The 16,128-nt window shown below is 35.9% G+C and overlaps 3 protein-coding genes across 6 annotated transcripts; all 3 read left to right on the top strand.

The window, feature by feature from the left end:
- Positions 282 to 1,723, top strand: LOC109948545 (BAHD acyltransferase At5g47980-like). Its single transcript, XM_020561840.1, has one exon. The coding sequence runs from the start codon at positions 297 to 299 to the stop codon at positions 1,602 to 1,604; it is 1,308 nt and encodes a 435-aa protein (XP_020417429.1). The 5' UTR covers positions 282 to 296; the 3' UTR covers positions 1,605 to 1,723.
- On the top strand, positions 7,080 to 9,885 carry LOC18780497 (protein pxr-1). Its single transcript, XM_007212113.2, has 4 exons — positions 7,080 to 7,220; positions 7,651 to 7,779; positions 8,241 to 8,296; positions 9,297 to 9,885. The coding sequence occupies exons 1-4, from the start codon at positions 7,151 to 7,153 to the stop codon at positions 9,528 to 9,530; spliced, it is 489 nt and encodes a 162-aa protein (XP_007212175.1). The 5' UTR covers positions 7,080 to 7,150; the 3' UTR covers positions 9,531 to 9,885.
- LOC18780498 (proteasome subunit alpha type-2-B) lies at positions 10,041 to 15,815 on the top strand. Of its 4 annotated transcripts, none has more exons than XM_020561899.1 (12): positions 10,041 to 10,235; positions 10,453 to 10,516; positions 10,603 to 10,679; positions 11,088 to 11,152; positions 11,346 to 11,392; positions 12,334 to 12,409; positions 12,859 to 12,926; positions 13,302 to 13,371; positions 13,864 to 13,949; positions 14,341 to 14,403; positions 14,764 to 14,829; positions 15,479 to 15,815. In XM_020561899.1, the coding sequence occupies exons 2-12, from the start codon at positions 10,476 to 10,478 to the stop codon at positions 15,525 to 15,527; spliced, it is 708 nt and encodes a 235-aa protein (XP_020417488.1). In that variant the 5' UTR covers positions 10,041 to 10,235; positions 10,453 to 10,475; the 3' UTR covers positions 15,528 to 15,815. The 4 variants fall into 4 exon arrangements, with proteins under 4 accessions (XP_020417488.1, XP_020417491.1, XP_020417490.1 ...); XM_020561901.1 differs by having other exon boundaries at positions 10,225 to 10,273; XM_020561900.1 differs by having other exon boundaries at positions 10,229 to 10,313.

The raw sequence follows: 16,128 nt of genomic DNA, 5'->3' as shown, positions 1-16,128 counted from the left end.
GACAATTGTCGGTGGCAATATAATAATTGTCACGCAAGGAAACACATGCTCTTCGAAGTTGTAACAGTGAGAAATTAGAATATACATTTTAAAGATCAATAAGGCTCTTTATATAATTCAAAAAATACAGATGGATCCAACTTTCAAAAGTCCTCTAAAATTTTTCCTTTCCACGAGTGACATATGGTATACTAAACAATGCGTACAAGAAATGAATGAAGTTGACTTCCATTGCATGATGAATCTGAGTCTTTTTAAATGGAGGGGAAACTCAAGTTTAGACTGTGGAGCAAAAGATGGTTTCAGAGATCAAGGTTGAAGTCATTCACAAGGAAACAATTGAACCATCCTCTCCAACTCCTCACCAACTTAAAAAATTCAACCTCTCTGTTTTTGATCAGTTTCAATCCGAAATTTATACCCCACTACTTCTCTTCTATCCCAGTACTAGTGATGAGGGCAATATTGATCACAAATCTTTGTTTGCTGAAAAATCCAAGCTTCTAAAGAGATCATTATCTGAAGCCCTCACTCATTTTTACCCCTTTGCAGGGGAATTCGTATATAATGCCTCGATCACCTGCAATGACCACGGGGCTGCATTTCTTGACGCACAAGTCAACTGTCCCATATCGAAGATTTTGGAGAAACCCGATTTTGAGGTCCTAAATCAATTTCTTCCAACTGCTATAGAATCCAAACAAGCCGAAGCAGGCTATATTCTACTAGTTCAGGCCAGCTTGTTTCAATGTGGTGGATTGGCAATTGGAGTCAGCATTCTACATAAGGTCGCCGATGCCTCTACCCTCAGCGCATTCATCAAAAGATGGGCTGCAATTGCACTTGGCTTGGCAAGTACTACTGATCATGTAGAATTTGGTGTTGCATCTTCTCTTTTCCCTCCCCTGGATTTCTTCAGCTCACCCCAGTTTTCAATAATACTTTCTGACAAAAACTGTATAACAAAGAGATTTGTATTTGATGCCTCAAAGATTGCTGCTCTCAAGTCCAAAGCTGCCACCACAGTGCCAAACCCTACACGGGTTGAAGTAGTGTCTGCGCTCATTTGGAAATGCATAATACAAGCATCCAGATCAAAGTTGGGTGTTATAAAGCCATCTATGTGGTGTCCGGTTGTGAATATGCGCAAGAGATCGCCGCAGGGCTTGGCAGAAAACATATTGGGGAATTTTGTGTGGATGTTTGCAGCAAGGTCAATGGAAAGTGAGGTAAAATTTGAAAGCTTGGTTGTTAAACTCAGGAAAGGCATTGAGCAATACAAGGAAAAGTATCCGAATGGTGTTACTGGTGAGGATATATTTCAAGCCATTAAAGGGTCTGGCAACCTCGCGGAAAAGGATGATTTAGAAACCAATACTTGCAGCAGCTGGTGCAGGCTTCCCTTGTACGAAATCGAATTTGGATGGGGAAAGCCATCGTGGGTGAGTACTCGTAGTACGTTCAAGAATACAATTATGTTGATGGATTTGAGCGATGGGGAAGGCATAGAAGCGTCGGTGACGTTGAAAGAAGAAGACATGACCATAATTGAAAGCAATGAGGAGCTGCTTGCATACGCTTCTCTAAATCCAACTGTCATTTAATTATTAGTAGCAAAAGATATTCCTGCAATATAATTTAGTTTCCTTGGGTAGTTGTGTTGTAGCTTTTCATTTCTTCTAAGCAATCAATTAAAAAATAAACTTGAGCTTTCTCACTTAAACACTTGCAGTTGCAGTTACATATATTACTCATAGTGCTTCGGATATAAAATTTGAGTATTGAAATGAATGTGAACAAGTAATTTGTAAAGAGGATTTGTGTTCTGCTCCCCTTTCCCCTTTAGTGCTTGGTGATATAGTTGCAAAGTGTTAATGCATAGAAGTTGGTATTGCAGGATTTCCCATTTTGTACACAGAGCAAAACACTCTTTCTGATGACTTGGTGGGATAAGTCCACCTTTTGATCAGGGCTTACACAGTTTGAATCTCCCTCCCCCATATATTGGCAGTCTACCAAATGAAACCAAAAAAAAAAAAAAAAAAAAAAAAAAAAAAAAAAAATCCTACTTCCACAAACGAGTTTGCCTCCTTCATAGTGTCGCTGGTAGTCTCAATTTTGTTTAAAAAAATCATGGGTCCAAATTCATGGTCTCCCATTATTACAAGATCCTGCTTGAGTTTATATATAATTTAGTACAAAGTGTGCATGCATAAGTGCTACTCTAGCTAGTATATAGTATCAATTCATTGAATATAGAGAAGTAGATGAATTATGATCAGTGAAGGATCCAGGAATTTTCATTTTGGGGGTCAACGTGTAAAAGATTAAAAATATTTCTATACAAAACAGAGCCATCGAAATGAAACAATAATATTCTAATTCATAGTTAATAGATAACACCATACAAAATACTCATGTTCATTGTCAAAGAGAACTGCATTAACTTCAAAAAATAGACACACATTGCAATAAACCAGAAATATCTCTAAGAATGTGATAATAAACCAAAAAATTAGCGCAATCCTCTTCACCTCCCAAGGTGTCTCGTCCTATTCGACGTAAAAGCTAGCAGATATTAGAGCAATCCTGTTCATTTTAGGGCATTTACGTTATTTTTGAGGTCCGTCGTCGTTTTGATTTTGGGCTTTATCTACATTTCTTTTGGGCTCTAGCTCTCAAATTTTGGACCCTTATGAGTACTGTCTTAGGAGGAGCTTATTCAAGTAAATATTTATTCAATAAGTACGTAAGAGTTAGGTCATTCTTGTAAAACTCTTTGTGGATTGAACACCTAAGGTTTTTTTACCTAGATTGACCTTAGGTCTCTTTATGCATTCATATCATACATGAAAAATTGTTTTATGTAAAAATATTGGCTAAGTATGAAAAATAATTTTTCGGAAGAATCATTTTCTCAAGATAATTTTTGGCAGTTTTTATTCCTCACACATCAAATAAGACAACTTAATTTTATGAGATTTTAGTATGAAGTATATATTGACTTAATTTATATGTATCAGGCTCCATTTTCCAATGTATCTAAAACAACCTCTAAGGCAAAACTTTTCAGTTTCTTTCTCTTTCCATCTTATTACAAATTAGAAAAGCAAAACTACCACAGATTCAGTTTTCCATCTTTGGTGCTTGTCAATTATTGTAACTCACACATTCAGTAGTTCCTCAGTATTTAAGTGGAAAAACTACAAGCACTTAACAAGATTATTTGATTGCTTTTCTGATGTGTTTCCCTGCACTTTTAGTTTTAGCTGCCTTCTTCTCTGATGTGTTTGCCCTATCTGTAAAAACAGACTGATGGTCCTTTTTATCCACTTTTGACTGGTAGGAGAGAGTGTCTGCTCCTATTATGATAAGCCACGGCTGAGATTCCAAAAGCTGATGACAATATCACTCAGACGCTTCATCTGTTCTCACTCAGAGGTTTTACTGACAGTGAAACCGTCAGTCTTCTAGGTACTCAACTCACAATTTCTGTTCCTTATTCTTCATTTCTTCTTGTTTGGAGCTCAAATAGATTAATCTAATTTCTGATTTGTTTTGTTTTATACCTGAAGGAGGGCACAACATTGGGAAGATTGGATGCGAGTTCATTCAGTCTTGAGCCTTCACAACTTCAAGGAGACAGGGAATCCAGACCCAACTGTTTCTCCTAGTGTGGAAGTACAGATGAGAGAAAAGGTAAGGGGCATAGACCTGTAGAAGATGAGGAAAGGAAGAGCAGAAGGGGTGACAAGAAGGAGAAGTCAAAGGACAAGAAAAGGTCACATAAGCACTCAAAACACCATTCATTTGAAATTCTTATGAACAATTTCGAATAAAGGTATATCAATTCCATATGAGCATGAGGCTCGTACTTCATCATTTGAAATTATATGAGTTTTTGGGTTTAGATTTTGCTATCAGTTTGAACAATGTGAAAAATGTTGTATCAGTATATATTCTTCACTAGTTTAGGATGCTAGTACCAATGTCTTATTTTCTCCATCATATGATTACAAAGTTGATCAGTGATTGAAAGTGCCTACCTTTGTCATGAAAAACAGGTGAGGAGAATGGCCCTTTATAGTATTAGTTCAGCAATCAAAGAAATACGTGAGCTTACATGTGCGATGTAAATGCCACTACTGGGAAAGACAATATTTATCTCTTCCATGCTTCCTCATGTGGCACCCGAGCATCTTTTCAGAAAAAGAGAAAAGAAATGGAGATTCTTCGTTGGGTACGTGTCAAGATGTCGCATGACAGTTGGGAATTCAAATGATTGCCGAGTATATATCCACTGCATGTTTGTAAATGCTGCATTGCTCAGACATTGCCATCAACATTGACTCTATGACGCCTAACTTTCTCCAGATTCTGCTGCATACACTCAGCAGGATGGACCGGATCACCTTCTGGAGTACCCCAGAAAGCAAATGCCGCCTCCACTTCCTGTAAAATGAAGAAGATTAGAAACTTTGGCCAAATATATACTAAAATCAAATACATGGAAATGAAAAAAGATCATATTCTATTTGTACTGTATCTGAGATGCATTTTGGCTATTCCCACCCCTCAATTCCCCTAGACTATACTTTTTTGAATGTAGATTAAGGAGGGAAACTTGAAACAGAAGTTTCCTGAGTTCATAATATCATTGCGGAACTGCATTTGTCTACAACCATAACACACACACAGTGATGAATAAACGAAAAAAGGGCATGAATACTACACATATATATATCACATATTTCAATTGTGCATGACAAAATTCACGCTTTGAGACAAGAAAGTATTAAACATTTAGGTATATCAAACTGGTAAACTTTAAGACACACCAAGATGCTTTATAAGATTTAAACACAATTCAATCAAAATATAGTCCAAAAGCATAAATGCATTACAGGCAACATCGAAGGTATATATATATATATATATACAGATTTAATCCGATCATGTCCTTCAAGATCATTGACATAGTGTGAGACGACATTCCCCTTGTGCATAAGTTTCCACCAAAACAGCAGGATGCACAAATGGGCAACTTGAGACATAATAATAACTGCAAACTGCTGTACACTCTCATCCAATCTCTCCACCAATTTAAAGGAGGAATGGAGTTTGAAAGTTTTGCTACCAGATTGATTATAACAAAATCTCTCCTAATCGATTCGCCAACTCTAACAATTGTCCCATACTTGTCCGCTTCTGGACTTCTCCAGGCTTGTAACAACGGCATTTGCAACTTTGCAAATATCAAGCCAATTAAATTAGCACAACACATAGTCATATTGCAAAAGGAAGAGCACCAACTATAAACAATTAAAGCCGACTGAATCATCAGAGAGAGAGAGAGAAAAAAAAAAAAAAAAAAAACTCTAAAAACTCGGCCTAGGCGCTAGGCGCCCGCCTAGGCGGGTCTGGGCCATTTTTGTGTGTTTTTTGTCCTGACTTGAAAGAAAACTAACCTCAGGCTGTCGCCTCCTTCACCAAATTCAAGAAAATCAAGCTCTTTAATTACCAGAATATCTGGCTTGGATAAGAACCGATCCAGGTAGTTAATGGCAAGGTATGGTATGAAAGGGTTAAGGTTGCAAGAATATTTTTACCTGATAAATTACGCACGAAGAGAGAAAAAATTAACTGAAGAAACGAGAGTTTTCTGTGAAGACAAGGGTAACAAGAAGAGTAGGCAAGGATAACCCATGGCAGCCCCCGTGGCATCATCCCAACGGCATCAAGGGGCATGAGTGAGAAGCCTGCCCGGAGGGGTATGCCATAAGTTCAGCAACTATCATCATAGGTATCGTCTGGGCAGGATTTGACACTCATTACTACCAGAGCTAATGAGAGGACAGCCTGATAGGTGAGAGGTTATGCTTCAGACAATGGATCAACTTTCCGGATGGACTTTGCCCGGGCTATGATGAAGATATGTCTAACCTGAATGTTCCCACTGGATCTTAAGGTCAGGTCCGATTGGAATGCACTCTACCAGTCTCTAGCAGATGGAAGAGAATTTCAATTGAAATATTTCTTCCCTCTGGTTGCACAGTAGAGAACTTTTAGCCATGTTAGACCACATTCATTCCTTTAGCCATCTTTAATAGTAATGTTCATTTGTGAATTGTTAGTACCTGCAGATAGCAGCAAGCAAAGAAAGCTTAACTCAAGGACTACTGTGATTGTTTTCTTTTTGCCATATACAAGGTTAGGGTTCATATATCATTTCTTCTTCCGCAAGGATTTTATCACGGTTTTTTTCTTTTCTTTTTTAAAATTCCATGTCCAAGTCTTACTAAGAAGGAGACATGAATATAATTTGACAGCGGTAAATACTAAAATATGACTTCATATTGATCTCACCAACACCTCAAATAAATAAAAAAATTCAGTTTCCATTTTAAAACTAGTATCAAACCAAACATGCATGGATATATCTAAAATAGATCAAATGGATAAGTACAACCTAATGATGGAACTCAACTAGGTAGACATTACAATCAGAAGAACTCAACTAAAGAAGTTGATTGGTCTCGTCAACAAAATAACCAAAAAAACCAAAAACCATTCATTTTAATAACTCAAAATGATTAATTCGTACCGTAAAAAATTTTCTTTTCTTTGCATTCGATGACCCTATCTGGTTTTAATTCATGATATTGTAAACTTTTATTTTGTTGTAGAAATTCATGCTTTTTCCTTTAAGAATCATTCTTTCATAATTTTTCAACATTCAAAATCCGAACTTTTTAGTGAATGCAAAACACTCGCATTTTCCTCATCAGAATCATCTTTTTCCTCATCACAATCACCTTTGATCAAGAAAAACACAATGTAGCCTGTGTAATAATCAGGTTGGGTGAGACTTATGTGTCCAAAGGAATTGGAAAATAATTCTGTAAATTGCTTGTTTATCAAATACTCATTAGTCATTTTATCAGAATTTTGAAAAGTAATTATGGATCAATTTCCATGGGTCGGTTTATGATCTGCGGCCCAAAAGTCGACCCGATCCTACGGCCCGTGGGTCCGATCCAAACGATTAACGGTTCTGCGACCCGCGTACGCCAGGCTTTCCCTTAGCCTTAGGTTGCTTTGCTCTCTCTCTTTCTCTCTCTATTTCTCTCTCTCTCGCGTCTGCATACAAATGGGAAGCGACAGGAAATCCGAGGAGAAGAAGAAGAGTAGGAAAAGGAGCACTTCTTCAGATTCTGAAGGTACTCAAAATCTCTCTTCCCTTTTTTGTTTTTCCTTTCTCTCCGGTTGGTTGCTGAGAAATCAAGCGAAAATCGAGATAGGTAAAGAAACAGTTGAAGAAAACATTCTCTTTTTCATAGCTTTTGTTGTTATGGTTTAATCTCACGTCTCAGTGGAGCCAAATAGATAGCTTTCAGACGTGGGTTACTTGCAGACTTTGTTGAAAATTTTGATTTTTTTATTATTTTCCTAATATGTTGTCATTAATCAAACAAATTTTTGTGGGTTTCCACTAAATTTGTGTAATTTATTGCTCATGGAGTATACTGGAATGTGGGTTTGGTTCCATTTGATTATTCATTGTTTCATTTGTTTCCTTTTTGCAACCAAAAGAGTATATGGTTGCTTGTTCTTATGGTTTCTTTGTTTTTTCCTAATGTGGAAGTACAGATGAGAGAAAAGGTAAGAGGCGTAGACCTGTAGAAGATGAGGAAAGGAAGAGCAGAAGGAGTGATAAGAAGGAGAAGTCAAAGGACAAGAAAAGGTCACATAAGCACTCGAAACACCATTCTGATAAAGGTATATCAATTCCATATGAGCATGAGGCTCGTACTTCATCATTTGAAATTATATGACTTTTTGGGTTTAGATTTTGTTATCAGTTTGAACAATGTGAAAATTGTTGTATCAGTTTATATTCTTCACTAGTTTAGGATGGATTTTCAATTGGTTACTGGTCTAACATAATATCACTTCGTGATACTCATTGAATCAAACTTATCGGGTCTAAGAGTAAATTCATTTTGATTTGACCTCAAGCTGTCATCATATACCTACTGGTTGAATAATGATAAATTATATATCAATAACCAAAAAACTAGGAGGTTAACTAGAAAAAATTATATTATTTGACTTACCATTTAGTAATGTCTTCTATTGGATTATGATCCAAGAAACTTCCGTGGTTACTAATTTGCCTATCGAGGATGAGGCTCTTTATAGGAAATTACTTATCATGTTGACATACTATTGTGCCTCAGAAAAGAAGACAAAGGATAAGCACAAAAGTAAACATCACAAAGGTGATCGCCACTTGGTAAGCTTTCTTATTTCTAATTATGAAATAAAATTTTCATGTTTTATGTTGTCCCAACTGTGTATAATCTGGATTTTCTCTGTGCCTTTTAATCCTTGGGGAAGCAACATACTTCTTACAAAAAAGGATAACTTGCCATTACATTTAATGTTAAATAATCCAAAATGCTTGAATATGTTAGCAGAATCTTTGGTACTTTTAGTGTAATTCAACTGATCCGAGTTATTGAAGAAGTGAGATAGTCAGGTAAAGTTTGCATAGGTTCTCTAAAGTTGGCAAGGCTTTGATTTCGACCGTTTAGACATTCTTATTGCATAGATCTCTAAAGGGCATCAAAAGTTTAGATTGTGTGAGGGGATGTATAGTAAAATCGGGGAGCAGGGAGAGCAGCAACACATAGTTTCCATGGGTACCTAATTGTGATGTTCAATTTTAGAAACCAGAAAACAACTTACAAGATATTGCTCCAATGTGCAGTTTTTATTACAAGTTCTCTTTTCATGCAAGCAAGTTATATTTCTCATGAAGTAGTGTTTCTTTAGTTATGTTTGGAAATGTTTCTTGTTGCAATTAAGAGCGTATGGTGCTCAACCTATGGAAAGGTGCCACTGATGCTCAAAGAAGACCTAGACAGAGTATATTTGTAAATGGACAAATGTTTGCTCCGTAGTTTTATTGCATTAAGACCATCTCTAGGGAAGATGAAGTTTATCCAACATTATAAGCTCCTGTTCAATGAATAATGATGAATTGTTAAAAAATTGTGAACTCGTAAGAAATTTAGATGCACCTTGGTTTAAGTAGAAGTTATTGTGGGTGTAGAAAGTAGAATTAGGTTTCAGGAAGTTTGACTAGTTGGCAAGGGACCCTTTGCGTTTCTAATATTTGATTACTTGATGATGCTGATACGCCTTGTTGATTATGGTGTTTGAAGGTATCTTTTTCTTGAGCATGAATTTTCTGATAGTTAGGACTTAGGAAATTATAATTTTTCGTTCAGAAAATTGAGTTCCAAGAGCTGTCCACTGATGACTATTTTTCCAAGAACAATGAGTTTTCTACATGGCTGAAAGAAGAGAAAGATGTGTTCTTCTCCGATCTTTCGTCTGAGTCTGCACGCCAACTATTTTCAGACTTTGTGAAAGTTTGGAACAAGCAAAAGCTCGAATCCAAATACTACGAGGGGATTGCGAGCGGGCCCCGGTGCGCCCATACGTGGAAAATTAAAGGCTGAAATGCAACAGCACAGATGATCCCTGCTTTTCTGCTTTTGATTTGTTTTTGGGCTTTGTATAATTAGGTTTTCTGTCTACCTAGGAAATGGTTTATGTGTTTTAGCACTAAACATTACCATATGTAATTTTCTTATTTGTAGCTGGTAAAAGAAAGGGAATATCAAGATGAAGCAGTTGACACATATGATCTTCACTTACCTACATTGGATCTCTATAGCATTTGTTATTAAGCATATCAAGCTCAAGCTTATTACACAAATGAGCTGAGACACCCATGCTTAAGCTCGAGCTTGCTCTACAAACGACATGAGTTGAGCCAATTTCGAGTAAATTTATAATTGAAATTTTTTTTGTCACCCATCTAGTTAATTTTAAATTCAGTTTTTCTGATGAATTATAATGTGAGATTCTATGATATAAATAATTATTTAATTTATTATTATTATTATGTTACTGCTATTATTGCACACAAATCATCTTCATAACAAAATCCTACAAGGGACCAAAAAAAAAAAATTGTAAACAAGGAAGAAAAGGACCTTCAAGAGCAGAAAAAATTCCCCGCTAAAGGGGGCTTGGGACAACTATAGACGAGAAAAATACCAACAAATACGACGTCGTTTCTATTTTCGTCTTGAATCACGCCAGACGCACTCTTCAAGAAAACTCTCCCTCGCAGGCGGTTGTGAGATTGATCCACTGAGGTAAGCCTCAAAAGACCGCAACCTTAAGTCGCCGTTTGGTATCCAAAGAAACCAAATTTCCTACTTCTACTGCTCAAGGAACAATTAAATTTTGAATTTTATTTATTTGTCTAATTTTGAGCTATCAAATTAAGTGATATTTATGTGTCAATTATGTATTTGCATGCGTTTATGATCTTAAAAATTGATGGGTTCTTTCTGATTTCTGTTTCCGCAGGTTCTTTTGGGCTGTGACACATTATGGGGGATAGTCAGTACTCATTTTCTCTTACCACTTTCAGGTATGAACTTGTGAACTCAATTTAGACTCAAAAAAGATAGAAATGGGGTTATTTTAGCATAATTTTCCACATTTATTTTGATACAGTCCTTCTGGGAAGCTTGTTCAGATTGAACATGCCCTAACAGCAGTTGGGTCTGGCCAGACATCTTTAGGGATTAAAGGTATGCAAATTCTTATGCCTTTTTCTAAATTCTTTTCAGATTTATTTGAATTTACACATGAAGTATTCATCTTGAATAAAAGGAGACGGATTAAATTGGCCTGAACTGATAATCCAGTATAAAGATGAATAATCTGTTCATATTTGCTGAATTTGGCATGAACAAATATTGGAGAACTCCGTAGTTGCATCAAATATTTAGAATTTTTATTCACGTTGGTAAGTATGAAGAACTTAATGTCGTTGGTAGGGAATGAGTTTCCAACACATTATTTGGAACTGCAGATCTTTTTCCTTTTGATACAGCTTATCGATTTTATAGGTTCTTGTGTCAGATAAGTTTAGAAACTTATCAAATGTTTAGTGTTTTTGGTGTTGGTATTTAGAAAATTCTATCTGGTTGTTGCAGCTGCTAATGGAGTTGTCATTGCAACAGAGAAGAAACTCCCATCTATATTAGTTGATGAAACATCTGTAAGTGAACAGCTACTCTTCTTTATAGACTGGAAACTTTCTTGTGCATTGATTTATAGCGTGGGTATCTCATAAACTTTTTGTGTTGAAATATTATGAGTTTGTTTTCTTTCCACCACTATGGCATGTCCTCTCAGATAATCAAATGGTATACTGGAGACTTCTTGTAACCTTTCAAGTTTTTGGTTTGCAGATTCAGAAAATTCAGTTATTGACGCCAAACATTGGAGTTGTTTACAGGTTTGTCTGTACTACATGCTTGAGTTTTTCAAGTTGTGGTATTTGATACTATCTATTGTGTTGTTGGTGTTATACTGCTTCTACAATATTTGATGATCTTTGGGAAAATCTCAGCTATGATGGTTGTACCACGTCATCATTTTAACATGGTACAACAAACCAACATTAAATTGAAAACTAATACTGTTGGTGGGATCCCTTTTTTTCTAAAATCAATTTTAGAGGACTCACATGGCATAAATGATGTTGTCCCACCTAAAAATTTTATAAGTTTCACCGATAATGGCTACAAAGACTTTCTCAAGATGTACCATGGGTTTTAATTGACGGGTTTTTTTTTGACAGTAGACTCCCCTTCTGTATATCATTGTTCATATTCTATTGAGATAAAATATGTGTGGCCATTGACATTATTTTTCTTGTTCCATGTTAGATGGCCCATGTGTTTGAGTTTTTAAATTTCCCTGCTTTGACTCGTGGAATTATACGTGATCTGATTTACTTGTTTCCATTAGATCTTGTGAGCTGACAATTGTAGTGAAGTTTAACTATGATGAGTTATTGACGTTGAATCATTGTTATCATATTATATGCCGCCTACTTGGATGTGTACCTGTAATAAATTGATGCTTGTTTCTTTTGTTTGACCTTCTCCCAATGACATATTAGTTTCAAGATACTAATACATATTTGTATGGAAGACACTAGGACAGTTAAAATTCCAAAAAGGTGGGATTGCCCTTTTAATTATGTATTAAGAAGTATTTTTCTAGAAAGACGAGGCGCCCATGTTTTTTTCCCTTTGACGTTGTAGTTGTCATTGAATTGACAATTTAAGTTAGCTTTTCTTTTTTTCCTTTTTATTATTTGCCAGTTCTTCTTTTCCATGTTTCCCCAGCCAAATCTTGTGGTTAACTGAAATTTACTGTTCTCCCATGCAGTGGAATGGGTCCAGATTTCAGAGTTCTGGTTCGTAAAAGCAGGAAACAGGCAGAGCAATATCATCGGTTGTACAAAGTATAACTTCAATTCTCTTTGTTTTCATATTTTATTCCCTTGGTTTGTGTCCATAGTATTAAATATTGTTCACTGATCATATGGTAAGGATTGGAAGTTCAGTTCAGATTCATTAGAAGAATTCTGCTGAATCCAATTTCTCTTCAATGTGCAACACACCATTTAAGCATTTTCTTTTTGGATTGTTTATTTCAATGTTCATATATGGGTTGTTGGAGCTTGTTGGTGTGTAGTAAATGATCTTTGGTCTTCGGATGGGCCACAAATTGATTGAAGTCATAATATTTTCGGATTATGATGGTGGCTTGTTTTTAAGAGATTGCTCCTACTCCCCAGTTTGTTATATGGAGTCTCCACTTGAAACAAGTTTCCTTGATACTTTCTACTCCCCAGTTTGTTGTTATATGGAGCATGATAACTTACAATGTGATGCGGTGGGTATTTTTCAGGAACCAATCCCCGTTACCCAACTTGTGAGGGAAATTGCTGCTGTTATGCAGGAGTTCACACAGTCGGGGTAATTATTGTTTCTCCCATGGCCTGATTTCCATTTCTCAACTATGTTCTTGCTCATATTTTAACATTCTTCTTGGTCCATAGAAAGTAAAAGATTTACTGCTCGAGTTGCTTTATGTAGAAAATTAGTGAAGGGTAATTTAGTATCATTTGCAAAATTTAGTATTTTAAATGATTTTATTGTTGAAATTAAGTGTACCTGGGGAACTTGGAATTTGGAAGAGTTTGAACTCAATAAATTAAGGTTGTGTAGGATGTTTCTTGTTTAAAATTCGTATAGAGGCAGATGCATGTTATGAGCGTTCAACTTGAGTCTGCAATTAGCTTCAGGTCCTGTTCCACTCTAGAAACTCATTTGTCTTTGTTGTTCTGCTAGTGGTGTAAGGCCTTTTGGAGTTTCACTGCTGGTTGCTGGCTTTGATGACAAAGGTCCACAACTATATCAGGTGTGTAATTCTGTCATCTGCTGGTTTAAACTATTTTTTGGTGCCGTTGTGCTCAAGTCTTTGGGAACAAGCTATAGAGGTTTCCCAGTACTATAGTTGCAGTTGAAAGATTTTTGCTGCAAAACATTGTACTTCGACTTTTCATCATGTGCAGTGAGATCTGAGTATGGAAAAACTTAATTAATTTACAACGAAATATGTAAGCTTTTAAGATTGCTTTTGGTTAGGGAGTATACTTACATGTGGACTTCCTCCATCGTGCATACATGCCATTTATGTTGGCCAACTATGTCGTATAATTTCTTGAACCTAGCTAAGTAGCAATTATTTCACATCATGTATGTCAAAATCTAGTTGGAAAGATACACACACACACACACACACACACACACAACCCACCAAAATCTTGTAAAAGCTTATTTATTCTTTAATTTTTTTCGATTTTATTTTCCACCGGATTTGTGCATTACCCTGATTTTTATTATGCTGTAGGTGGACCCATCAGGTTCATACTTTTCATGGAAAGCTTCTGCTATGGGGAAAAATGTTTCTAATGCAAAAACATTTCTTGAGAAAAGGCAAGTTGCGGTCGGCAATTTTAAGAAACTTTTTTTCTGGTTGATGTTTCCATTTGTATAAATTTCTGAACTAAAATAAATTGCTTCAGGTTTAGACTAATAAATAAGCAACAACGTGCTTACATTCTTGTTACCTGCATTATACATTTAATTCTGAACCAAAGTTGGAATTTGGGGGACGATATCATTTAAGTAGATTGGATAATCTTTGATTCTCAAGAATGTTCTTCATTCTATTTTATAAATCTCCATTATTCCTGTATTGGCAAGTGTAATAATCAGAATGCACAAATCAGTTATTTTATTAGTTCCGTTTTCTTTCTTTATACTGGACTTCAGTTCATTGTTTGCTTTGAATTTATGTTAAGATTCATGTGATTATTTATTCTAGGTACACTGAGGACATGGAACTTGACGATGCTGTCCACACTGCAATATTGACCCTGAAAGAAGGGTAGGAGTTTTATCTCTCAGTTCATATAATATTTTTGTTTTTCTTCCTAAATGAAACAACTTAGATAATTACGAAGGTTCTCATTTCTCATCTGCAACCAAATGGGTTTACGCTACTCAATTATGACTCATTATTATACATTTAAGGTCTATTCAATTGTTCCGTACCATACTTGTGTCACCTATCAAAGGCGGTGGTTGTAATATTAAAAGGATAAAAGAGCTATCGCTTGTCTCTTGTTTGACAACTCTCAAGCTTATTGGCCTCTGACATAGTGTTCGGCACAGCTATACTCTCTTGTTCTATTATGCAAATATGAGTTAGTTTTTCGTTGAGCTTTCGTTGTGCATCTGGTTTTAGATTTGAAGGACAAATTTCTGGCAAAAACATTGAGATTGGCATAATTGGTACTGACAAAAAATTCAGGCAAGTTTCCTGTACAACCTGATTATGCTTATATGATTTTGCCGTTATTATGTACACTATTTCTATACTTCTTGGTTTGTTGTCGTTCTTGTTTTTCCTGCTAAAATTTGGCAGATTGAAAAGTAACTTGATGTAAGCAAAGCTGAGCTGATCTTTACCAGCTTTGTATTAAGAGGAGTGCATTTTAACTTAGTTTCAGCTGTGGGATGAAATGAGGGTTAAATTAAATCTGGCTCACTTAGTAACATACTAACATCCAAGTGGCAGTCAAGTCCGGACCTAAGATCTATCTACCGACTTACATGCATAGATGCAGAGATGTTTTAAACTTTTTATGTAAATGCACAACTAAAAACTGCATAATGTAAGTTATAGCATTCCGATTCTGACATATCTAAGAATACATGAAATGCACAAAATATTTTCAGCAAGCAGATTTTGACTGACAAAAACAAAAAAAGAAAAGAAATGCGGAAGTAACCATACTAGTTTATTTAGATTTATTCTTTTTAATTGTTGATAGGATAGTTTTACAATTATAACTACTAGGTTTTATTTGCTTTGATTGGGAAGTAGCTGTTTCATCCTTTGGCTGGCATGCGTGAGCTTCTGTTATTTATTTAAAAAAATTGTGATCGTCTTGTTGCAGAGTTCTTACACCAGCTGAAATTGAAGATTACTTGGCCGAAGTGGAGTAGTTTGAGAAAGAAGAAGAAAAGTTGAGCAACCAGACTCACGCTTTTGTAGTTTGGGGGTTTTGTAGCCCCCTGCTTTGTTGTGCTACCAAGAAACGCTTTGGGGTTTTCTTTGTTTTATGAAATGCTGTTCAACCTAATTAGTCACTTGCTTCTAATGATGATACCTGCTTGTGGGGCTTAGGCTTTTGTTCTATAATTGCAAGCTTCCAATAGGCATCAACATCACTTACTGGATGAGATCCCTTTAATGAGAGTGCATGGTGTTAACTGAGCATTTTTTCTTTTGTGAAACTTTCTTGTCAATCCAGTACCCAGGAATTTGTTGCAGTTTAATGCCAAAAAACTTAGAAAGGACCAAAATCCAATAGTCACACCGGAATGAAGTATTTGTAAGTTTAATTTCTCAACGAAAAGAATTGGCCTGAATTGAAATCTGTATCGCGTCAAATTGAAGAGCACAAAACTGTTAGGGCGCGAATTAGCTTGATGAAATTGTATTTTGAGTGATGCTAAATGAACCTTAAAATTAATTGAGTACACTTTATGATCTAAGTACACCCTAACATTTAAATCAAAATGTAAAATTAACAAAGTACACCCT

Source organism: Prunus persica, chromosome G4, assembly GCF_000346465.2.
Source record: "Prunus persica cultivar Lovell chromosome G4, Prunus_persica_NCBIv2, whole genome shotgun sequence".
Taxonomy (NCBI): Eukaryota; Viridiplantae; Streptophyta; class Magnoliopsida; order Rosales; family Rosaceae; genus Prunus; species Prunus persica.
The sequence above is the reverse complement of the archived record's forward strand: the minus strand, read 5'-3'. Positions and strand labels throughout refer to the sequence as shown.